This window comes from Myzus persicae, unplaced genomic scaffold, assembly GCF_001856785.1.
Source record: "Myzus persicae strain clone G006 unplaced genomic scaffold, MPER_G0061.0, whole genome shotgun sequence".
In the NCBI taxonomy this organism is placed as follows: Eukaryota; Metazoa; Arthropoda; class Insecta; order Hemiptera; family Aphididae; genus Myzus; species Myzus persicae.
Genome location: NW_019103885.1, coordinates 192,280 through 218,207, shown reverse-complemented (window position 1 = coordinate 218,207; position 25,928 = coordinate 192,280). Strand labels below are relative to the sequence as shown.

At 28.6% G+C, this 25,928-nt stretch overlaps 4 protein-coding genes across 4 annotated transcripts; 1 reads left to right on the top strand and 3 right to left on the bottom strand.

Annotated features, from left to right (window-relative positions):
• Window positions 1-272: 272 nt before the first annotated feature.
• On the bottom strand, window positions 273-3,179 carry LOC111035895. The gene is made up of 3 exons (XM_022317715.1): window positions 2,113-3,179; window positions 1,904-2,011; window positions 273-1,616 (listed from the first exon to the last, which is right to left on the bottom strand). The coding sequence occupies exons 1-3, from the start codon at window positions 2,395-2,397 to the stop codon at window positions 1,338-1,340; spliced, it is 672 nt and encodes a 223-aa protein (XP_022173407.1). The 5' UTR covers window positions 2,398-3,179; the 3' UTR covers window positions 273-1,337.
• A 302-nt stretch (window positions 3,180-3,481) lies between these two features.
• Window positions 3,482-6,965, bottom strand: LOC111035881 (SH3 domain-containing protein Dlish). Its single transcript, XM_022317697.1, has 7 exons — window positions 6,696-6,965; window positions 6,340-6,557; window positions 5,436-5,652; window positions 5,213-5,355; window positions 4,871-5,060; window positions 4,633-4,787; window positions 3,482-4,556 (listed from the first exon to the last, which is right to left on the bottom strand). Exons 1-7 carry the CDS (start codon window positions 6,742-6,744, stop codon window positions 4,392-4,394), a joined length of 1,137 nt encoding a protein of 378 aa, XP_022173389.1. The 5' UTR covers window positions 6,745-6,965; the 3' UTR covers window positions 3,482-4,391.
• A 941-nt stretch (window positions 6,966-7,906) lies between these two features.
• On the top strand, window positions 7,907-9,436 carry LOC111035882 (protein transport protein Sec61 subunit gamma). The gene is made up of 4 exons (XM_022317698.1): window positions 7,907-8,053; window positions 8,116-8,228; window positions 8,294-8,396; window positions 9,313-9,436. The coding sequence occupies exons 2-4, from the start codon at window positions 8,135-8,137 to the stop codon at window positions 9,320-9,322; spliced, it is 207 nt and encodes a 68-aa protein (XP_022173390.1). The 5' UTR covers window positions 7,907-8,053; window positions 8,116-8,134; the 3' UTR covers window positions 9,323-9,436.
• Window positions 9,437-9,529: 93 nt separating this feature from the next.
• LOC111035880 (CDK5 regulatory subunit-associated protein 3) lies at window positions 9,530-12,324 on the bottom strand. The gene is made up of 10 exons (XM_022317696.1): window positions 12,063-12,324; window positions 11,782-11,956; window positions 11,473-11,711; window positions 11,117-11,384; window positions 10,961-11,052; window positions 10,835-10,888; window positions 10,619-10,765; window positions 10,357-10,550; window positions 9,870-10,041; window positions 9,530-9,761 (listed from the first exon to the last, which is right to left on the bottom strand). The coding sequence occupies exons 1-10, from the start codon at window positions 12,063-12,065 to the stop codon at window positions 9,684-9,686; spliced, it is 1,422 nt and encodes a 473-aa protein (XP_022173388.1). The 5' UTR covers window positions 12,066-12,324; the 3' UTR covers window positions 9,530-9,683.
• Window positions 12,325-25,928: the final 13,604 nt, after the last annotated feature.

Sequence of the window (25,928 nt, the reverse complement as noted above, 5' to 3'; positions counted from 1 at the left end):
CAGTCATACCCCACCCAATAATACCGTTATGGTGTTATCGGCTACAGCAGATCCAGTTACTTAGTAAATATATATTTATAGATACACGATACACCTATCATTTATACAACATAATTGATAAATAAACAATAATTGAAAATTATTAGTTTTTAGAATTTCTAAACAAGCCATTAACAATTAACATATTATATAAGGTATAACTGGTATAAGCCACTTCGGGAGCTGGTGAAAAACTTACCTATATAATTCGCCAAAACAAAAAGTATTGATTTGCATGTATTATTCTTAAAATAAATAATATACAAAAAAAAAATTTTCAAATCAATCGGACAAATACATTGGGGATGGGCGGGTGGCGGAGCGATGTCGGCCTAAGAATTTTGTTTTATAAATAATATATAGAATGTATACCTATATAAATTCTTCAGTTAATTTGGATGTAGAGAGTAAGTACATAGACAGGAGAAAATAACTATCTTAAACTTGCGCCCGTAACATATATCACAAACAAAAACAAAGACATAGAAAAGATTTAAAGATACCTAAATTATTTTAAAATTTAAATGAAGTAGCAAGTGTGTAATAGATTCATATTACAATTGTTTTTCATTTATTGGATATCTTTGTAAATAAATTATCATTATATGCTCGTATACTGTTCCCACAAACACTTACGTGAAGGCTTTGATAAATGCATGTAGATACTCGCTTAATATTATAGTACAATAGGTAACAATTATAATTTAGCTAATTCAAAAACTATATGAGTACCTACAGAAGCCCGTTACCTAACTGCTAATTTAGCTATATAGGCAACAACACGTTCTATTGACACACTTGTTAATAATTATATTATTCTTACGTGTAGGAAACTAAAGGTACTTAATAAATAAATAGAATATACACTAAGCAACACCTACACAATGTCATATTAATGATTGTGTATACATTTATTCACTTCCCTATAACAATAAGAGCCTACAAAGGCTTTACAATTTAAGACGATTTTTGTCACCATATTGGCTACCTCCCTGGAAATATGATTTATAATTTATAAAGCTTTTACCTGCTATCTCAATATTATTTTATAATTAATCAATTAAAAATGTTCTAGCTAAACTCCAAAGTAATTGCCCACTCCCCTCAAAATGCGCCGCTATATATTATTATCATTTATTATATTTAATAGTAGGGACTTATAAGTACCTACACCCACCCAATATAGAATAATTTAATATTTTATTAAAATATGATAAATAATATTTATGCTAAATGAAAACCGAATTTCGAACAGAAATGTAAGCAAGATCACGTTTGTTGATATCATACTATTTGCATCACCGGGACGAATTGAGTTTAATCATTTTCGCGCAGTCATAATGTTTTTTCGAGCAATGCTTCGCGTTCCCTTTGACTTGCTGCCAGTCGGACACATTCCATGCCACCCACTCGTGGGTCGGATTGCGACTACTCTCCTTAACCCGGCGCTGCATGTAGTGTATGATTGGCGACAAGCGACAAAGCAGCATCTGAACACACGACATGCCCGACGGCAACTGTTCGATCAATAGGTCTGGTAACGTTTCGTCGGTTGCATCGTCCATCATCGATTTTATCTGAATCGAGGAAAAAAATGTATATAATATTACAATAATAGGTAAACCACATAAAGGCACAACTGGAGACCGATATGCTAAAATTACGAAATTCTCTAATAGCTGACCAGCTGTGAGACAAAGCTCCAAACTCAGAAGTATTTGTCCGTATAATAAACTATTACACAACTAACCAAAAATTTGAAACCTTTTGGACTACTAGAGAATTAATTTACTAGGTTGAGTAGGTTTTATTTTGTACATGTGCAATATAATTAGGTGTAATTATAGTGTTCACTGTTACATACATATGGATTATTCATGATCCAGTCGATCGGACGGCCATTGGGAAAGATCTTAGTCTTTTGGCTAGCACCTCTGTAATTGGCTGTTCCGTAATCAGAAACAGTTAAAATCTAAATAAGGATTATACAGTGTCACAGTGATATATGTCATATGAATATTTATATTTGTACAAGACATTATTGTCATTCCATAAGGCTTACAGATAACTTACAGTTTTCGTCAGAAGTACCAATCCGTTTACTATAAGAGTTTTTAGAGCACTGGTGCCTTGTCCGATAACACCCGACGCCGCACGAATCAACAGCGTTAACATGTTAGATTTTGTTTCGACTTTATCATTGACAATTGATCGACCTACTAGGTCGGCCACGAGTACAGACATTTTTTTCCAATCTTGACATTTATCTACGTTTCTATTCGAAGACACACATTGAAGTTCGCTGACTGTACATTTGAGGATAATTGATAAGACACATATTTTTAATAACAATTGCATTATATATTCTTGTAATTTCTTTAGTATTTATTTCATAAAAAATAAATTAAATTATGTATTCGAAAATTATATTATAATTTTAAAAAACAGAACTCCTCTGCCAAGACGTCAATGCATAAATGAGATACATTGTTGTACATTTCCAGCTAATTGTAACATCCAATTATTCAAATCACCAAACCATATGAACAGTTACAATTTACTTCTTAACATTGTGAACTATGATGTTCATAACACTATTTGACAGTTATAAAAATATTTACAAATCATTTTTACACTGTTTTTGGGTTTGCCGACCATAATAATTTTTATATTAATAAAATACTTTCATTCATAAAATTCATTGTAAATTAATGTTAATAAAATATTTTATTGTATATATTTAACATAGATTCAAATATAATGTAAAATAAGTGATTTAAAGCAATACAGTCTTATTAAACTAATTAAAGTACAATGGCAGTATGGCACAATTTCAAAATGGACGGATTTTAACATTTTTACCACGGTTTTTAACTAAAATTTACTGCTATTTACTTATAAAATTGTCTATCCAGTTGTGGACTATAAATCATCACAGACACATTTATTTATACTTCATATTCAACCAAAAAACAGTTAACAATACTTTTAACCAGAAAATTGATACAAAATAAGTAATAAAGCAATACACACTTGCTTAATCATAACATAATTAGGTATAAAAAATAACTTAAAACTATTAACTCTAAATAATGGCATAATACAATAAATGTTTCAAATAACCAACACTGAATACATACAAAAACATTATATTCATTGGTATACTTATAATCAAACTTAAAATATATATTTTTATGTTTTTAACAAATTGTAAAAGTATCAAGTATGATATAATTTAAGATCTTGTTGCTCTAAAATACAATTAGTTATATCATAAATTGTTATTGCTTTTATACTTGCTTTCTATAATTTTGATTCAACAATAAAATATCACATTAATATTATTTCTAGACAACTTAAGTTTTTGATTCTACAAAATTACTATTTTTCATCAAGAGTGTAACACCAATATGTAAAACATGTATAAGATATGCACTATCTCGTTAGAATAATAGTTTCTCTGAAGAAAATTTTACATTTAATATAAAATAGTGGCAAGAACTCCATATTTAAGTTAATATTTTCAATTAATAAAACTATCATAGACTATGAAAAACATACAGATACAACTTTTGTTTTAGTCTTTAAAGACATTTTAAGTTCTTTAGTCAAAGTTCATTTACACTTCTTGTGTATTTTTAGATATAGTAAAATCTTAATATCACAAATTGTGTCAAGATGAATTTTGATGTCTTAAATAACAATAAGTCCTTAAAAAAATCTCTTAAAATGTAATTAGGAAAGGATACAGTAGCTCAATTCAAACCTTATTTTTGTTGATATATTTCATCCATTAATTTCAACCACCGTTATATGTATTTAAATATATATATCTAATCATCTAAAATAAAAGGTAGAGCTCATAATCTGCTATTCATTTTATAAGTCATAGTTAGGTTTTATTCAAGCATTTTTGGTGAGAAGAATCTAAGATTTAATCAAGAAATTTTCGGTTATCTGTATTTGAAATAACTTTAGTTTTATACATAATATTTGTACAGATAAACTCAAATCTTATTTTCATTCTTTCAAACAATAAAATGTATGTGGGTGAAAACAGATCAGATTCAAACTGTATAATAATACTATTATAGCAATATATAAGTATTCAATTGTTATTATAAAACTATATTAATTTATCTAAATATTTTATTATTACCAATCCCATTATCCTACAAAATATCACAATTATTGGTTTTGAAAGATCATCGAAGGTATAAGAAGAATAGTCAACAGAAATAAAGTTATGTTCAGCTTACATAATATTATAAGGTTAGAGTACTTATTTGATACTTAAATAATACTTTTTTATAGTAATGAATAATGATCCAACAATATCAGCTGCAATGTATTCACAAACTGGTCATAGCAGGTGGATGAGCATATGCTTTAGGTATGAAACCGTACTTTCTTGTTTTAGGAGCATAAGTCCATAACCACCCTTCGACCATTTGATTGGTAAGATCTGCATATATCCATTCACCACGCTTAACTGACAGATCATCTGGTGCTTGCGGCTACAAAAATTAACCAATTAATAAGAATTTAGTAAAATAAAAAGTTTGAGTTTAAAAATAAATGAATTTAACATACCTTATAATCATAAAGCATTACCATTTCAGTACCATGAATTGCTGGGTCGTCATCAGCCACACAAGAGTTTTTCCGTGGCCGTGCTCGTGTAACCGGAGGTAGTCCAGTATTAGTAGTACCAGCACACTGATTATTATTCATTTGATTTATGTGCCCTGCACAAACATCAAGTTGTTATAATAATATTGCAATACAGGGTATTATAATTTATTAACATAATTAATTTAATATTATGTACCTTGTATTATATCAGCTGGATATACAAATCCACTAGGAACAAAACCTTCTTGTCCATCACTGCGAATAATCCAATACCAATCAGGATCTTCTCTGTTTAATACAGTTACAAATTCTCCTCTCTCGACACTCACATCATTCTCATCTCTTGCTATGAAAGTGTATAACACAATGTAACGTCCTGCAGGGTCCTAAATATTTGTCAAATATAGCATGTCACATTAATTCTTGTATTCTGCAGTAATACTATATTACAAAATATTGTTTTCTTAGACCCTCTAAATGATGAATAATCAAAGACTATTTTTATTCTTAAATAATGTAAATTATATTTATAAATTACTTTGAAAAATGGTCGTATCTCAGGATGTGAAGACGCACTTAATAATGATGCTCTAGAGCTACTAATGTTCTGTTTGTTTTGATTTTTGTGTTCTTGAGTTTTATTGCCAAAACTTTCACAATCAGATAAATCACCACAATTACCTAATAATACAATTAAATAAATATGTTAATAATACATTATGTTTATAGGCAATATTTTAAATGCTAACTAATCTACAAACCATGTTTTTGTTGCTCATTGATTTCAACTTCAACAACAGTTTCAGTTGGCGTAGCAGCTGGTGCACGTGGTAATTTCTTTTTGACATTATTTAAAGCTATTTCACCAAGTTGTGAATTATAAGGTGTACAATACGAATGAGGTATAAAACCTTCTTGACGACTGTCCTCTGCAATTACATATACCCAGTCATTCTCTCGGTATAGGATGTTGACTACCTAGAAAATAATAAATGAATACATTTTATTTAAAGGAAAAATGAAAAAAAAAATAAGTTTATAAGTTTAACTACATAATATTTTAAGTTAAATGTAAAAAAATCATAAATGCGTATTTGTTATTTATGTTTTAATTGCTTAGTTCTTGACAGGAAAATTATAGACAATATAATTTAAGATAAATAAAATACAACTTACATCATAAAGTAATTATGGTTATCAATATTTTAAATACAAATTTTTGTGAAATATTAAATTTGAAAAAAAATTAAACCATTACACTACAAAAATTATAGGTGAAAGAAAACTTTTTAACCGTTTATAAATAAAAATACGTGACTGATAAATTTAATATGATATTTTTATCACATAATTAAACTTAAAAATTTTATTCAAAGAATAATATTTCAAAATCTAAAATGAGTAAGTAGTTGACTAATGAGATCCAGAAAATTTTTGAATTAAAAAAGTACTTAATTACTAAATTGTTATGAGCTACCGCTACCTACCTTCTTCATAAATCAGAAGGGCAGAATAATTAAATTGAGCATTGAGGAACTTAACACTTTTTGACTAATGACTTATAATATGGACTAAATATGTATCATTGTTCCTCAAATATTTTTTATATTTAAAACATTATAAACAACATAATATTAATTGTTTTGAATAGTTCGATATTCTAACCTGGCCTCGTTTCACGGTCAGCTCATCATCTACACACGGTGTGAAATCGTGAAGTACAACCATTTTGCTATCAGGCGACAAACCGTTTTCCTTCTCAATCCCAACACGCACCAGCGTCTCAATAGATGCACTACCAGTAATACGTCCCATACCAGGAACTGGTCCATTAGCGTTGGTTCCTCGTAACACTTCTTTGTCCAAGTCGCTGGTAGAACCACCTGCAAACAGCAATTAAAACACTGTTGAATGATTACAATAAGAAAAATAAACCAAAGTGGAAAGGATTTATTTTGTTGTGAGTGGTGTCGGTTAAAGGGTATGATGGGTTAGGTGTAGCTTTTGAGTGATGATCATACTTTTTTTCTTCTTGCCTCGGCGAATTCTCACGGGACACAGGAAAGCCATTATTGTTTATTGGCCACCGCGCATGCTAGTCGTGTTACTGATCACCTAAGGTGTATATCCGTTTTTCCGGCTCGGGAAAACCATGTAAACACAAAAGGGAACACGCAGCAGAAGCTTAACCAGGCAACTTACTGGACGCTGGTGTCAATTATTTATTGACAATCAATCATCATTATTATTATCCGAAGGCAACGGCGGTGGCGCCGGCGGTCGAACAGGTTTCCGGAATGGTGATAATTATTATTATGACCCAGTGTCAGTGTAGCCATATTTGAAAACCAAATTCCGGACTGATGAGAATAAAGAGCGCTACGGCGTCATCACCAAGATTCGAATTGTATCATCATTCGTCACCGAAGATGAATCAGCTGTGATCATTCCGTCACCCGACCATAGACCTAATACTAGTTTAAGCCGTTTAAGGTCCATGCACCCAACCGATCTTCATAATAGTATGTAATATGTATACTATTTAGATTATGTCAGAATAGATATACCATATACATATAATCATACTAACAAAAAATGTAAACAAACGCACGGACTAAGCTGATAGTCTGCGACAAGCGGCCTCAATTTCTTAATTATATTTGACAGCAAAACCACCGAAATTCCTTAAACGGCTTAAACTATATTCAAATTCATTATTTTTAGAAAACTTTCAGTTGTATTAAATGTTTTTTTTAAATTTTGTTATAAACATTATACATTTGTTTAGAAGTATCGGCTTGGGAGGATGCCGTGGTCCACAGATCACCCTAGAATGAAATTGAGCATACACCCCGATTTAAGATATATCTTGAATCGTGGCCTACACTTCTATCTCTTTCCATTTCTTTATTATCTATAGTTTAATGATTGTATTACACAGACTTTTTAACTACACATTATGGAAATCTGTGTTGTTTTCGTGCCTCGTGGGGAACTGGATCAGTTTAATACTAATAATAATTAGTTATAATTAGTAATTACTCTATGTAGGTACAGGATGCAGCAACTTTACTGGTACTCTACAACTGCTCTTATGGGCGCCCCAAGGACGTTATGAATGTTTTGGCGCCAATTGCATATCAGTAATCCTTGGTGCCTTGGCGTTCCAACGCAACCGATGACGTTGCATCGATCTTATGTTTACGTACACCGTTATCAAAACGTGTCACTACTCACCAGTCACCGAGTGACGAGAACGACCAACATTGCATATATTTACACTGCCAAGTGCCAACACGTCGCTGAGCGACCCCATTCATTCATCATTCGCATTTCACTTCTCGAGCACCCTTCACTGCTGCACTCATCGTGCTCTTAAGTAAACTAAAGTCATTTATAATATCGTCGAATATACTAACTGAGATTTTATTTCGTCCACAGAGATCAACAGAAAAAAAACATGGATCAAGTAACAAAAGTGTTGGAACCCGGACGCCAGTTTTCCAAAGACTCGGTTAGGCTGGTGAAAAGATGCACTAAACCCGACAGGAAAGGTAAACACGATTTGTATTCCATTTGTTTCACTTTTTCATTTACGTAATTTGATTTTGTTTTGCAGAGTTCCAAAAAATCGCAATCGCTACGGCCATCGGTTTTTGCATTATGGGTTTCATTGGTTTCTTTGTCAAACTTATCCACATACCCATCAACAACATCATTGTGTAAGTACTACTTTAACTTAAAATAAATGTTAAGTTATTTTTATATAATTACGGGTTTTTCTAAATCAAGTTAAAAAAAGATCTAATACCAATAACACAGATTGTGATTCGCCTTTTTAGTGTAATCTATTTACTCAGTATTTATATAACATTCGAATACATTCTGCATTTCTATAGTATCATATAGTAAAATAATGTTTTGCATATGGATGACTGCATTTGACATTTGTTGTATCCGTCCTACAAATTTTCATTCTGCACAACCTATTTTATGTTATTATGAATATTACAGTAAACACTAAATTTGAAGGTACAAATATTATTCATGTACACTCCTTGATTTTTCCATATTTTAAATTTAAAGTGAGTTATAAGTACGGAAAATATTGAAAAATTAAAATTTCGACAAATTCTTAAAAAATTATATTTGTACCTTTAATTTTTTCAGGCCAATTTCCTAAAATATTTAAACTGATATCACAAATTTGATTCCAACAAATTTAAATTTATTATACTGTATGTTTGAAAGATGAAACATACATGCATGCATCACATTAATATGCAATATACCTAATAAAATGAAAAAAACATTCATAGGCTACTATTAAGTTATTTTCATGATTTTAGCAATTAAATATTTGCATATTGTTTGCAATAATCAATTGTATAATTATAATTCACTTAACTTATTTGTGCTACAAATTTTGAGAAGCAAAGAATAGTTTCATTTCAATGAAAGCATGGAAAACTAAAATAAAGTTATACTAACCAAGTTGGATATGAATGATAATTTATTCATTTTAATTTGATTTATTGATCTTGTAATATACTAATATATACCATATAATACATATTGTTAAACACTGATAAATCAATTATATTTTATTAATTTTATATATATTTTTTTTTTTTACAGAGGATCATGAAGCGTTAGTGGGTCAATTCCTTTATTTCCTGAAAACATTGTTTCGTCATGAAAAGATGTTTGTAATTCACAATATTTTGTTTTTATACTGTATATTAAATATTTGTGAACATAATTTGTGTTTCCCTTGTTCATTTTAGTACATAGAGTTTATATATTTATTTAATGTTTCTAAGAATGAATTTTAGCAAAATTTATAATAATGTAATTGGTATGTAAAATATAAAATACTTTATTATGAACAATAAAATTTCAAAAGAATAACAATTTCCATTCAAATTTGTCTTACAAATTGTAAATATTATCAGCTAGACCATATAACACACATCACCTTACAACTTTCAGTTGTTTTACTAATTTAATCACGAAGATCCAAATATTGATGTTCCGATTATGTACACAGGGCGGTTTTTATATTTCTTTGATACATCAAATTCAATCTGAAATAAATATATTCAGAATAATACATTAATTTATTATTATAGTAGACTATAATGTGATAGTACAAAAATGTTTGGAAAATAATATGATTTAAAAATTAAAAATACTTCGGTTATTAGTTGCTTGTTTTTTTGTTGTATTAACTTCAGCTTTGGAACCAGTTGATTGTATTCTTCGATTAATTCTTTTTTTTTGTTAGAAACAGCTATTTGAGAATTAATCATTTTCTCAATATTGCTGACTTTTTGAAGAAACATTGACTCCAGTTTATTTAAATATCTGATGGCATTGAAGCAAATGAAAATAAATAATAATTCAAATCAAATATAAAGAGTAGTATTCTACAGCACTATTGTCAGAAATTTGCTACCTAAGGCATTACATATTATATTTAATTTCATTATCAAATTTATTGATGGTTGAGGTAAGATCAATTTTGATACGGCTAATTTTATGCTAGAATAATTACAAAATATAAAAATGTCATATTAATTGCAGAAAATAAATAATGATGTTACGAGGATTATTATTTAAAAAATTTAACCACTTGTCGCTCTCCACTACTTGTCATCTCTGACAGTATATTGAATTTACCTTGGTGAATGTTTAATTTGCTGCAAATGTTGGACAACTGGATCATTAAGCTTTTGTTTGACTACTTTTATAATATCCAACATGGACGCTATCTCAGGTTTAGATTCATTGATTTCTCCACCAGAATGGACTGATAATGCAGAGTTTGTTTCATTTGATAATTCGAGCAAGCGCATACTTAAAAATGATTCTAACTATAACAAGATGGTGACAATATAATTCTATTACATGATAAAAATCTAACAGTTTATGGTTATCTCACTTCTAAAATATCATTCATAAATTCATTTCTTGTCTGAAAATTATCTAATAAAGTCAAAGCCTCATTGCCTCTGGCAACACTACCATCAGTTTGTAGATTTTCAACTACTATTCCACTTTCTTCTAAAGAAATACCATAATCAATGTCCTAATTAAACAAACAATTAATATTATTGTTAAAAAGTGAAAACAAAATTAGTTTAGGCAAATTATATACTTCAGATGGATTCTCCAAGTCACCCCAGTCGATTTCTTCATCGGCACTGGTATCCTATAAATTAAATACTCTTTAAATTATATATTTTTACTTGTTATGAATATATCCAAGCTCAAAATTACATACCTTAACATCATCTTCGATTGTTAGTACTGGCTCTTCTATTTTACTTGGTTTTTCCCCATATAGATATTCGTAATAGGTAGTATTGCCATTATCTGAAAGTTCATACTATTTTAAATACCATAATCAAATAATTGAATGAAAAAAAACAATAATTACTCAAAATATATTGAAGCATCGTTAAATTAACATCTGAACCTAAAATATTTGCTACAAATAAAGAAAAATATGTATTGGCTTTTTTTAAACTTTTTATATGTTCCATAACATCGTCATAAACTTTTTGAAGTTCACATAACCGTCCTATAAGTGTGCGTTTAAAACTGATGTTGTCATCAACTATGGAGAACTGTTTCCGCATCATTTCCAAATCTTTTTTACATGTTTGAATAGATTTAGTGTAATCTTCAATCTTTTTATCGCAATCCTAAACAGAACCTATTATTAGCTTGTTACTTATAAGCATTAAAATAGCTATCCTAATTAATCTATCATAGATAATTCTAATAACTTACAGTTTGTCCTGACTGTAATTTAGCTATTTGTTTCTTGACCGAGGGAATATGATACTTGATGTTTTGTACAAGAAGATCACAAGCTTCAGCAAGGTAAACATTGTCTTTTAAGTACAGCTTTTCGATTTCTAACCAATCCTTCATCCTCTGCGAGCCATATGAGCCAAACAAATTTTTCGTATCTGCTTCGGTTTCTCTTAATATTTCAATTATACGTTTACAATAGAAATAATTGATATCTAAACACAAATTTAACAGAATATAAATAAATACCAATAGATTTACAATAATTTCAGTTTAAATACTCACATGCTCCCGACAACAATTGTACAATCTCACTGTGTTCAGGCATATCTTGTATAGCTGCATTGATTTTCTGTCTTATGGGTTGTATGTGTGTATGCCAATCTTTTTTACAGTGTTTTCTGCTTGTCAACCATTCACTTAGTTTTTGAGCATGTATTTCAATTGGAATGGAACTTTCCTAATTGTACATAAAATGAGTACGTAATAAATTTGAAGTTTAGTAGGTAGGTTTCAAAAATTTGTCCAGCCTGTGGTATTTATAATTCAAAAATTAGTACACTCACCATATTTTCAGAAACAACAATAGTATATAATTATTTAAGGTGTGTAAGCCAAAATGAAAGGAGTATGGAGTAAGGAATATTCAGGACAATTTTTGATAACGTTTCAAACTCTCAAAGCAGAGACTGTCATCTGTGCACCACTAACTGTTACATTCACATTCACGTCCTGCAATCCTGTGGTGACTTGTCAGCAGTCAGCATGAACTGTTATCTAAGTTCGTGCTTAAATGTTGTGAGTAAGTTGTCGGCATAAGATATCTTATCAATAGAAACTTGCTGATTGCAATCGAGTTTTGTTTTATACCAACATAAAAACTTATTACCACGGTTGAGGGTTCACAGTACACCAGTAATCAGTATCATCATAGACATAATAAGATCTTCTTATTATGTCTATGAGTATCATTGACCTATAAACTAAGTAAAATAAGCTAAAATATAAACTTAGTTTATACTTTTATAGGTCAATGACCAGTATGTTCAATTATATTGTTCTATGATTATATGCACACACAAATATTTAAACATACATGTATGTTTTAATGTTTATATATCTGTGGTGTATCGTGTATACACAGCGATTTGTTAATACAAGGTAATCACCATATTTATTGTAACGATTTAATTCTAAAAATTTAAATCTGTAAGGGGGATTCACACGTGCACCGTGTCGTGTCCTGTTGTATCTAGTTTTTATGAACGCTTCGTGCATTTTTCATGAATTATACCAAAATGCAATACCAATGATACCAAAATTATTATCATTTATATAAATATTGGTTAGGTTGAGTGATGACCATGACCATGATGACGTCGGTGGCACTTAAACGAAATTTATACAATTATGATGTTCATGAATATAATAAAGAAATGCACCAAAGGAAAATTTACATTATTTCATTAGTAATAAATCTTGTTTTAGAAAATTTATATGAAAAAAAAAGAAAAAGTAATTAATGAAGGTTAAAAAGTATTAACTGGAGTTTTCCATTCTTTAAAACTAAATCAGTGAAATATTAATTAGGTACTCACAATTCAAAAATGTTTGTAATTGCCACTGATCAATCAATATAAATAATTTGTAAAAATAATCCAAGTACAATAATGAATAAACTATACATCTAATATTACATTATTATGCTTTATATTTTTGTCAACTATATTATTTTAAGGATTGTTTTATTTAGTATAAACAGTGTTGAACCCAGACAAATATAATATTATCTAGATAAAGATAAATTATAATGTTATCCACATAAAGATAGAGATAAATAAATTATAAATATTTATTTATCTAGATAAAGATGAAAAAAAAATTATTTTATCTAGATAAATCATCGGATAAAATATACAATTGTATAGATAAAGATTGATATAAGATTGTATTAGATCAATAGACTATAGTACACCATATATTTCAGTTTACTAGACATTCAAAATATTTTTAAGATTTTCAACCTAACCTAACCTACCCGGCTACGCATAAGTAAATATAACTAGAAACTAGATTCTTAAAAATAGTTGGGGAAATTCTTTCTAAGGTTTTATCATCATGTTTACAAAATTCAATATGTAAAATATTTTTTTTAATTTTGGAATGGGTATTGTTTTTAATTTTAAAAAGCAAAAATGTCCCCAAACCTTTCACACTGTAAGTCTGTAAATACTAAATAGGTATATTAACATACTAGCTAGCTGACCCGGCAATGTTTCGCTATTGCGAAATTTCTTATATATTAATTTAGTATTTATTTTTTGGATGTTAAATAATTATTTTTATTTTAGACCACTTTTAGTTACGTATCTGTGGTAATGTAGCCATATAAATGTAGCGTCTCCACCCCGGATTCTTTATAATGTTCAAAAAAAATTATATCGCTTACGATATCGAAAAGCTGCCGGCAACGTGGTAAACCTGACCCTGTACTTTTAAAGTAGCTTTACTTTCGCCTAGGCATTTTCGAAAATGAGAGTAGTACGTTAGTATAAGACTTCGATCAAATGTACAATCAATTGCGGTTTCAAATGATTAAACCAACCAACAATCAACAATTAATAAATAACAATCAAAATCGTCTCCAGACAACCATACCCACCGCACAAAATGTATATACAGGCTTACAATTTATAAATTTATTTTAATTAATAATAACTTATTACTTATTAACTTTATAGAACTAAATGTATGCCTTAAAAACCTTATCTGTGATGTCCTCTTTAATTTAAAAAAATGCATGACCATCCAATAAGAAGTTTCGGAGTTAATCGCCCGAACAAAAAAAAGCGACTTCAGTTTATATAGTAGTATAGATATAGATATAGATATTATACTATACTATTATTATCGTACCCCGAGCTAGGTAAATACTCTATATGAATAATATTTTTTATTTCGACTGTGAATAAGCCGATGGTTATAAGTGCAACTCAACCATCTTGGCAAGCAATCTGTGAAAATTCGATTAGTTATTAGTTATTTTTTACTAATAACTTAATGTGACACCATTAATTATAAATAATAATAATAGATAATCAGATAAAATTAATCGTTTTTTTTTCTAAACTAAATAATTATAATAATTGTTTATTATTCCACGTCGATACCGACCTGCCTAAAAGCATCTGTAGTTGTCGAGTTTGATTTTTATTTATTTTCAGCCAACAACTATTTCTTACTAAAAAGGTATAGGTATACAATTTGCACGTTTATTTTAATTAATAATAACTAATTATTTATTAATTTTATCGGACTAAATTTATGACTTAAACCTTCTCTGTTATGTCATCTTTAATTTTAAAAAAACTGCACGACGATTGAATAAGTAGTTAGGGAGTTTACCCTGAACATACAAACAAACGCTATCATTTTATATATTAGTATAGTTATAGATATGTACTATATTTTAACACAAATGAACAGTTTTAGTCTCGCTGGTTAAGAAAATAAAATCGTCACAACTATTTTAATATAATTCATCTGTCCAGTAAAGTTTTTGCTAAACAAATTAAGTATTTATCACTTATGCTATATAAAAAACAATTCTCTGAATAGTTCCTCAAAGTTAAAAATTAAAATTCTAATCTCCGATGGAATAATTATAGTATTTATAATCAATGATAATATTAATACTCAATTTTTGTACAATAAGATTATTTTGTGTTATTTTGATATAAACGCTATTATGAACTGCCGTAGTGCCGTCTGGTGAGTTTTATTAATTATTTCTGGGTATTATATATTTTAACTATAAATTGTATATTATATGTTTACATAATATTATATTATAATTGTATAATATACGATATATTGTTTGTCCCAAAATGCAGAGTATTTAATTATCAAAATCCCGCTTGGTGAAATCCAGAATTACGAAGACTTAACAACCTAAAAAAGGGCTCTCAAAAAATATAAAATCAGTGCGTGTTTTCGAACCTTCGTACCATAATTTGCTTGTATTCAAACTTCAAAGATTTGGACGGAAATTTCCTTAAATGGTTAAATTCATACTTAACTAATAGAAGCCAGTCAGTTAAATTGTCGCATTCATTTTCAGAAATTATTCATGTTTGCTCTGAAATTCCACAGGGTTCGTACTTGGGGCCTTTATTATTCATTATTTTCTTTAATTATCTACCATCTGTTTTTAATTCTTCAGTTAATGTGTTAATTTTTTTTTTTTTTATTTATTAATATAATTGTTTCAATAAACCTGTTATTTTTACAATGTTTTTACAGTGTTGCTATTTTACAGATTGTTAATTTTTGCAGATAGCATTAAATTTTATTCAATTTTCAATAATCAGGATGATGATATTAATCTCCAAGAGATTTTAGATATGTTTTCCACGTGGTATCACGAAAATTTACTACCAGTAAATATTAATAAATGCAATGCTATCTCTTTTACTAAAAAAAAACTTTAGTTTTCAATTATAAGATTAATAATATTATTATTAACCGAGTGGACTCAGTTAGAGATTTGGGTGTGCTTTTTTCCTGTAATTTGTTTTTTACTTCTAAGTTCTAAGACTAACATAGTTATTAATAAAGTATTAAAAATGCTTGGTTTTATATTAAGAAATACTAGAGAATTGAAAACTTTTCAAGTACTAAAAACGCTCTATTGCTCACTAAGCTCCCTTGTTAGTTATAAATTAGAATATGAAGTAAAAATTTGAACGAATTTGGTTGACAATGTTCAATGTGAATTCCTAAAATCAATTATTGCTTTCTGCTTAAATTTACCGATCTCCAGAACATCAATATCGTTTATAGAACATTCTATTTGTATTCAGCCATGCGACTATACGAGGTTAGACGTGAGATACCTGGTACCTGACTTATTATTTATTTATGATCTCTTAAATAACAATATTGATTATCCCGAATTGTTAAGTAAGATTGTAACTCATAACTATTCAATTAGAAGCTCAAGTTTATTATTTAAGAATTAAAAAAAAAACAATTTGTCCCGATTCTTTTTTCTCGAGAGCGCTTACGTTATGTAACCTAATTTGTAATGATGTTGATTTTTTTTTATGTATCTTGATTGTATTAGAATTAAAGCTTTGTCTTTATTTTCAAGTTTAAACCATTATTATTATATTTCACAATTTGTGTTTATACCAATTAATTTAAGCCAACTTATATTGTACCTATATATTATAATTTTTTCTTTATGTTTTTGCATGTCCAGATTATTTTTGTTACATGTTCTTTGTTAAAGGGTTTGTCTCGTAAAAAAAGTTAATAAATAAATAAATATATTAGAGATTGTGACTTATAGGCGACCTTCTTCTAAGCATTAGTTTATCAAATAATTTTAAATGTATAGTACGTATATGATATTATATAATACTATAATAATAAATATACTAAAAATACTCAATAATAAGTACACTTATATATAGCTTGGTATGTTCTATTTGTGATTATGGCTCAATAATATGGTCTCCATATCAATCGGGTCATAAGCAAAACATTGAAAAAATTTAACAAAAGTTCTTACGTTTCCTTACACTTACACTTACACTTCAAGAACGAAAAGGAACTAAAGAATGTTTAAAAAGAATCCGAGAAAACTTTTAGAAATTAAAAATTAGGATCGCAGAAACCGGAAAATATAAAAGTTATTCACGAAAATAAAAACTGAAGTATATATTATACAAATGTATTTTGAACAAAATTAAAACGGTAACAACATTAAATTTGGCTGTTTGGCGACCATATCTATTATTTATTAAATATGAATAACTTGTTTGTGTACATTTTATATCATGTTTGTGGCCAACACGCGATACTAAAAGTTAATACCAAGTAGGTATAGCGCTGCACTAGGGCTGCCATTAGAACCAGCAGGCCCTAGGGCAAATAAAAATTCAAGGTAGGTACCTACAATTTTAGGTTATTTTAGTTTGGGAGTAAATATCAAAAATTCTAGAAATGTTGTTTTATTAAAAAATTATAAAAGTAAATGGTGATAGACGATTGAGTGTGACGGAGGATAGTTTTAAAATTAAAATTTTTTACCAACAATTGATACAGATTCAGCACAACTACACAATACATTTACTGAATTAAATGAAATGACAAATACTTTTGAATTTCATAATTCATCAAAATTAAAAATGTCTGAAAAATCAAGCATAATCATCAAATCCTCATATTATTTTGTATTAAAATATAAATCTGACTTTACCAGACAAGTATTATCAATTACAACATTAATATTGTCCAAATCAATCTGATTTGAGATACTAAATACATTTCAATATTCAAAATGACTTGGCTTGTAGTTTCCTGACTTTTTATCTGCTTGTTTAATATTTCTTACAACTCCGCTAACTGTGGCCTCAGCTAAGAGGTCATTTTCAAAACTGAAACTCATTGAAAATTATTTAAGAAACTCCACGTATCAAAATAGACTTATTAATATTGCTATTCTAGAAAAAATCAGAACTAATGAACTGGATATAAACCGACGTTACCTAACATTCTTAAACAATGCTATGAATGTAACAATTATGTAATCCAATTTTTTGCTTAAAAACTATATAATATAAATTGCTATAAATTATTATAAATGATATTCTTCAGATCACTGAAATACTAATTGTGATTGTTCGTATACGTCTTTTGTTATTTGTATTCATACATGGGTTTGAAGACTTGAAGTTACTAGTTAGTTATCTACTGTAGTAAAATTAATATTTATTAATAGTTTATTTTAATTAATATGGTTGTAAAAGATATTTAATGAATTAATAAATGGTGAATTTAATTCAATTTTTTAGTGAACTACATAGTTACTAGTAGGTAACTAATAGTAGGTATACTAATATAGGTACTGTAAAATTAATAAGTAGGGTTTTCAAACCACTACCTACTTACCTAACCACACCAGGTAAAATTCAAAACCTATCTATTATTGTAAGTATACCTTTAGTATGTTATTTAAATTTATTTGTATTGGTTGTAAATGTAATCAAAACGAAAGTTTATTTTTAAACTCAGACGTATTTAACACAATTCATCAAAAAAAAACATTTCGTCTATATCAATGTAGGTATTATAAAAATCAACATAATCGTAATCACCCACGCTACTAGTTACCTACCTAATCTAAAATTATCTACAATGCATATAATATACTTCAGTGTGCATTTAATTATGCCGTAAGCCCGTAGTTATATATAATTCGTAATATTTGTTTGTTGTTTTGATACCTATTATATAATAGCTCATGCTTTTTTAATGTAGTATAACGTCTTTAGATTAAAAAAAAAGTTTAAAAAAAAAAGTTTATACTATAAACTTTAAACTTTAAAGTGTAAAGCCACCTTTTTGTAAATGTTTGAAAATCTCCAATTAATATTGATTTAATTGGATATTTAAAAAAAAATATCGATTGTTTTGATTTTTGTTGTAACGATGATTGAATATCTATATTGTTACATTTTACTATTAATTAATTGTTTTCTATATTTAATTCAATCAGCGTATACTAAATATTGGTTATAATTCAAAAATATGATTTGTAGGAAGAATAGAAAATAAATAAAGTGAGGACTTTAAACTTTTTGATATTATGTACATTGTATATATATTATTAATTACTTTACACAATAGATATTATTTTCAAAATATTTAGATTTAATTTAAGTTTTTCAGTGCTAGTTTATTGTAATGTGTGAGGTTGGTGTAGAATGGCACGGAGCTTCTCTATTATTTTTATAATATGGCGTACCTATCATAGCAATTTTTTTGGGACCTGGGAATGCGGACGGCACAAACTAATGCTCAAAATAATTTTTATTAAATTGTTGGCAATGATGTAATTAATTTTGTGATTTTAGATATTAGTTTTTTTATCTTCCATAGTTAATAGGTACCATATTGATCTTATAACACGTTATAAAATCATTGTTAATACGTTCTTATTATTTTTATCTTTCGCTGTTATATTACATCACGCATGTTCTGCGCCTATAGTGTAGTACTACACAGATATATGCAATAAATTTATGCACCTATCATCAAATACATGCGGAATGGTGTTGAAAATATGCGTCCAAAAGTACAGTGGTTTATGATTTAATTTTATTATAAAACTACAGTAATATTATACCGTAGACTTCTTTGAGACCACAACAACGAGATATTTTAAGATTTAGACGGTTCATATATTATATATTATATATTAGACACTAATTAAGATTCGAAAGAACCGATAAGCCCACATCGAAAGTAAAAATTAATAATTTAATACCAGACGATCTCAGTAATTTAATCACGTCATAATCTAGGCCATAGGGGGTTTTCTTTTGGAAGAATTATGTTAAAATAGTTCCGTGTCATAGATAATAAAATATTATCTTTTGAAAAAATATCCGAAAATTATTATTGTTAAGCTATCACCGGCCAAGGTTTATAGATAATAAAGGTTGCCTCATATTGAAAATATCAAAAAGCAGGAGTGGGAGAAATCGGAACGTGACGTCACCCGTAGGAGACATTTGTTTACAATAGTGAATACAGTATTACAGACTACAGTAAAATATTAAATTGTTTTCACTTTTCACATGCGTTTTTACGAGTTTTGTAATTCATTGTTTTCATATTCTTTTTCGCAAGTTATATGTCTATCGATAATATCTATTTGAATACAATAATTCATTGGATATTATGTCTACAAATTCGAAAAGAAAACACTCAGGGGGATCATCTTGTGCAGTAGCGACGTGTAAGCATTATGCTAGCAATACTAAACAGCAAGGATTCGACATATCATTTCACAGGTAGGTACTTACTTTTACTGTAATTTTTGCCAATAGGGCATTATTGTATTAAATATGTATAACGAAAAATATATAGGTAGCTTATTTTGATGACAACAAAACTTCAATTTTTATAGTTAAAAGAAAACTATCCAATAATAATCTTATAATTTTTTACATCAGATAGGTAGCTACTAAAAATCAAAGAAGCATTTTGTGTTAACAGACTATTATATTTAAAATATTATTGTACTTTATTAAATTATTAACATGTATAAATAATTCTTGAAATTTTTGACATTAATTGTAGGTCCCCAAGTATAAAATGTTTTTACTCAATGAAATAATGTAGGGATCTTTAATAGTGTTATTAATTTAAATTTTAAAATTATGAATTATGTATAGGTTCCCAATAAAGAATGTTGAGATCTATAATATGTGGGTACATAAATGTCGGCGAGGTGATAAGTGGAATCCTAAGACATCGTTGGTTTGTTCTAAACATTTTACCCAAGATTCTTTCGTTCGAGATTTGAAAGCAGAACTTTTAGGTAATTATTTGTAATTTTTTATTGGTAGTCAAAAATAATATATTTGATATATTATATAAATGTTTAATAATAATTTATTTTTTCAAAAACACTTAGGATACACTCCTAAAGTTCGTTTGTTGAAACCTGATGCAGTCCCAACTTTATATTTACTACCGGATCATTCACAAAGTGTAACTTCTTCTTCAGCGATCAATCGAAATAAGAGAATTGAAGCTAAATCAATGAAACAGGTACATTTTTAATGTTTAATATTTGTACAATTATAACAAAATGTAAATATTAATAAGTAGATATTTAATTTATTTGTAATTGTAAAATATTTCCATTACGGTAGGTATCCAAATAAATAAAAATATTGTATACCTAATAAATATGGCAGAATATATATCATAGTATATTGTATACAATTATAACAATTAATTACCATAAACCATAGTATAGTTAAAATTATATTAATTTTGAATGTTTGTATGTTTTTTATAGGTACATGATGAACTAATTTTATCCAGCATTACTTCTACTTCACCAGATTCTCTGTCACCATCAATTGAAATTTCTTCTACAATCAATGCGGACTCTATTCCATTTCCAGATAAATCACCTTTAAATATGGATTATGAACAATTATACAATGACCTTTTGAGAACACACAATGAATTGAAAGTTGAAAATGACAAGCAGAAAGATAAGATTTTATCACTTGAAGAGCCTCTTGTAGATTATAAAAAAATTAATGAATGTCTCCGAACTAGTATGAATATATTGCAAAAACAATTAAATTCAACAAACTCATTATTAAAAACCACACAAAAAACAATGTCTGAAGAAGTTAAAATTCTGTCTCAGAACAAAAACAAATCGGTTGAAAATGAAGCAAAGAAATTGGTTTCATCAGTTTTTTCTCAGAATCAACTCAATTTAATATTAAAGAAAAAAAAGAGAGTGCATTGGACAAGAGATGAGGTGGCCAAAGCGTTCACATTAAGGTACCTCAGCAAAAGATCATATGTTTATGTGAAAAACGAACTACACTATCCTCTGCCCGGTAATTTTTTTTCCATTTTAGATTATTTTTAACTTATTTTTCACTTATTCATAAGTTATATTTTTTCAGGACTGTCATCTCTTCAGCGATGGGCCAAAACAATTGAAATGAGAAATGGTATTCTTGATGACGTGCTAAAAATTATGAAACTTAATGGAGATTGTTTAAAAGATCATGAGAAACTTACCGTTCTGATGTTCGATGAAGTTAAAATATCAAGTACAGTGGAGTATGATGTATTGCATGACGAGTTTATTGGTCCGCATAATCAAATGCAAGTTGTAATGGCTCGAGGAATTTCATCACAGTGGAAACAACCCATTTTTGTTGATTTTTATAAAAAAATTACCAAAGATATATTGTTTGACATTATTGAAAAGTTAGATGAAATTGGGTTCAAGGTTATTTGTTGTGTCAGTGATTGCGGAGGCGGTAATATAGGATTATGGAAGGCTTTAGATATAAACTATCAAAATCCTGTATTTATTATTCCTAATGGTAGACAGGTGGTGTACATACCTGATGCACCTCATATATTAAAATTAGTCAGAAATTGGTTATTAGATACAGGGTTTTCTATAAATGATAAAATCATTAATAAAAAACCTTTAGAAGCATTGGTATCTTTTTCATCAACTGAATTAAGTGTGTGTTATAAACTTACAAAAGAACATCTGTCTTGTGAAGGACCTCAACGGCAAAGAGTTAAATTAGCCACACAACTATTATCACATACTACAGCTACAGCACTTTTACATTATAAACCTATTAATGACACAAAATTAAATAATGATACTGCTCATTTTATAGAATTAACAAATAATTGGTTTGACTTGGCAAATGTGTGTCACTCAAATGATAAGCGAACCCCTTACACGGCACCTTATGGAGTATGTCTTGAAGAGCAAGATGCATTATTAAATGAAGTGTATGAAACAGTTTTAAATATGAGATGTATTGGAAAACAAAACTTACAATTATTTCAAAAAGCTTTACTTATGAATGTAAATGGAACTAAGTTATTGCTTCAAATTTTGATAGAAAACAACTTAAAATATTTGTTAACCAGTAAAATAATTCAAGACGCCCTAGAGAATTTGTTTTCTCAGTTACGGTCACGTTGTGGCTTAAATGACCATCCATCACCTCTAAATGCACTCCATAGGTTAAGAATGATTATTCTTGGGAAAAACCCTGGTATAGTTTCAAGTTCATCCAACACAACTGATCAAAATCAAGAAGAGTTTTTAGTTGCAGCAACTTTTAAACAGGCCGATTTCAATGTAAAAGGTGAATTTGAAATACCTGAACATCAAGAAAATGAAAATATGTCCAACGGTTCTGAAACAGATACGGCCAGTGAAAATGAGTCACAAGTTAAAGAATCAAGAAACAACAGTGAAATGACAAATGATGCTGTAGAATACTTAGCAGGTTGGGTTGCTAAAAAACATAAGCTTAAATTTCCCGAAATTGGTTCTATAACAGCAGCAAAAAAGTCAAGAGCTACAAATGACCATGATTATTTAATGCCATGTTGGATTAGTCATCTTTCTTATGGGGGATTAATAACTCCCAGTAAAAACTTTAAAGCTAACATTTTTAGAGTTGAAAGGTTATTTAAAAAAATTACAAAGCAACTTATCCCTAAAGGATCAGGAGTAGTTAAAAGGCTAACAGATAGGATTTTCAAAAGAACTGAAATTGAACAAAAATATAAACCTGTAATTCAGTCTTATGTAAAACAAAGATTGTTGATCCGAATGAAATATTACAACCAACATGCAGTATCATTAGCTAAAAAAAGAAAAGCAAAAGCTCAACTAAGCAGAATAGTGAAATTAAGAAAATTAATGACTTGAGACTGAAATATATATATTAGCCAAACCTACCTGAATAATGATTATAATATTTTTTTTTATTTTTCAATTATAAAATATATTGTATCTGTAAAATTATTTATTATAATATACTAAAATAAATTGCTAATAAATAATAATATTATTGATTATGACTTGGAATATATTTCTCATTAATGAGAAAACTGAAAATTTTAAAAATTACTTTATATTGATATGAGGATTGGTATACAATAAATTTAAAGTATTTAAATTATCATATTTTAATATTGGGTTTAAAGTTTTACTCATTTAGTAATAATTACAATTTACAATTGTTTATAATAAGTCAACACTTTATTTGTAAATTGTATGGAGTATATTATTATGAATAGTATGCTTGGAATACATACATAATACTATAGGTTTCTACTATCTTAAACAGAAAATATTTTAATATAATATGATTAAAATATTATAGGTAGGTACACTAATAAGTAGTAATAAACACATGTAAAACACAAATTCACATTAATTAGCAGACAAGTATAGCAGTAAGTATGAATATTAAGCATTGTATGTACATACGACACAACAGCCGCCCGCGAAACTCTCCTACGGATGACGTCATGCGTAATAAGACGCTGCGGGGGGAATGCTTTGTTTACGTGACTATGAGGCAACCTTTATTATCTATAAACCTTGATCACCGGCATCACCCACCGCAGGATATTAACTACTGCATAGTGCATACAATATTAATATGTTCCTAATTATTATCTACCACGAATCACGATGATACCAGAAATGTACACCCACGACACCGATGTACCCAAATTGCCTATTCAGAACGCCGTGCAATAATAATTGTAATGAAAAGAAGATCTTAACATTCGAATGTGGGCCTGGTCCTGGTGAGTACGAAAAAAATATCGCAAATATGTTTGGTACAATCACAGATATATAAAAATACTAGATAGACGACTCCCTATTCCTACAATGTAAAAATTATGAAGCCTACAAAATGGCCGAGATTCTCTTATCTAAGAGGTGAATGTTTACAAAATATCATATATCAGTGTTGTGAAAATGTAAACATTTACCTCTTAGATAAGAGAATTTCGGTCATTTTGAGGGCTTCAAAATCATTTCCAAGTCGGCTATCTAGTATTTTTAAATATCTGTGGGTACAATTAAAAGATACACGACATATCTGGTGCGACTCAGAACGTCTGTTAAGTTATGGTAATAATCACAGCAGTGAGCTTAGCTTTGTCTCAGACAAAGAAAATCGATCAGAATCCGGAATCCAAGAGGATTTTTTTCTTTTCGATTACTCATGTGTAAGAGATGTAAACATCTTTTAAAAGATACAGAGATTCTAATATCAGCAGATCCTTGAAAGATTACAGTCTTTCATATTTAGTATTATCGGTTGCATGCCATTTGCAATCGGAACTCGACATGTTACACGCGACACACACCTGAATTGAAAATAGCATTTTTACGATTGGCATAATGAAATATTATGTCATCGATGTGCACGAACCAAGCCATTATAGGTGTAGAGGAATTATCGATAAGGTGTTATTTGAGTTAAGCATGCTATTACATAATAATTATTAATTGATATCTTATTTCAAAACAATTCTAAATTATAGGATATAAGGGAGCGGTTATTAATATACTCATAAATTCACATTATGTTTAAATTATAAAGGTTAAAGACCGATTTTAACTTTTTAAAATCCAAAAACTTAGCCTAAAAACCAAAATGATATAGTTCAAAAGACCCGAAAACAGTCAGAACTGTTAAAATCATTAAGGTTACTGGTTAGGTGGACTAACTTAAGTGGATTCAAAAAAAGAATATCTATTACCAAATCAGATACCTACCTATTTATATAAAGAAGTGTTGGATAATTAGAAATTTAACAAAGATCCTAGGGAAACTCACACCAGGTAATACAAATATACCTACTCTAGAGCGCAACTAGAGATTTCAATGAAAGGAGGGATAACCAAGTGTATTTTTACTCTGATATGCCAACGAACTTTATTTTGAACAATAATTTTAGTGTAGTAGGTACTTATATTTTATTATTACCTATAATAAATATTAAACACATCGCATTATTCAAATTATAAGTTA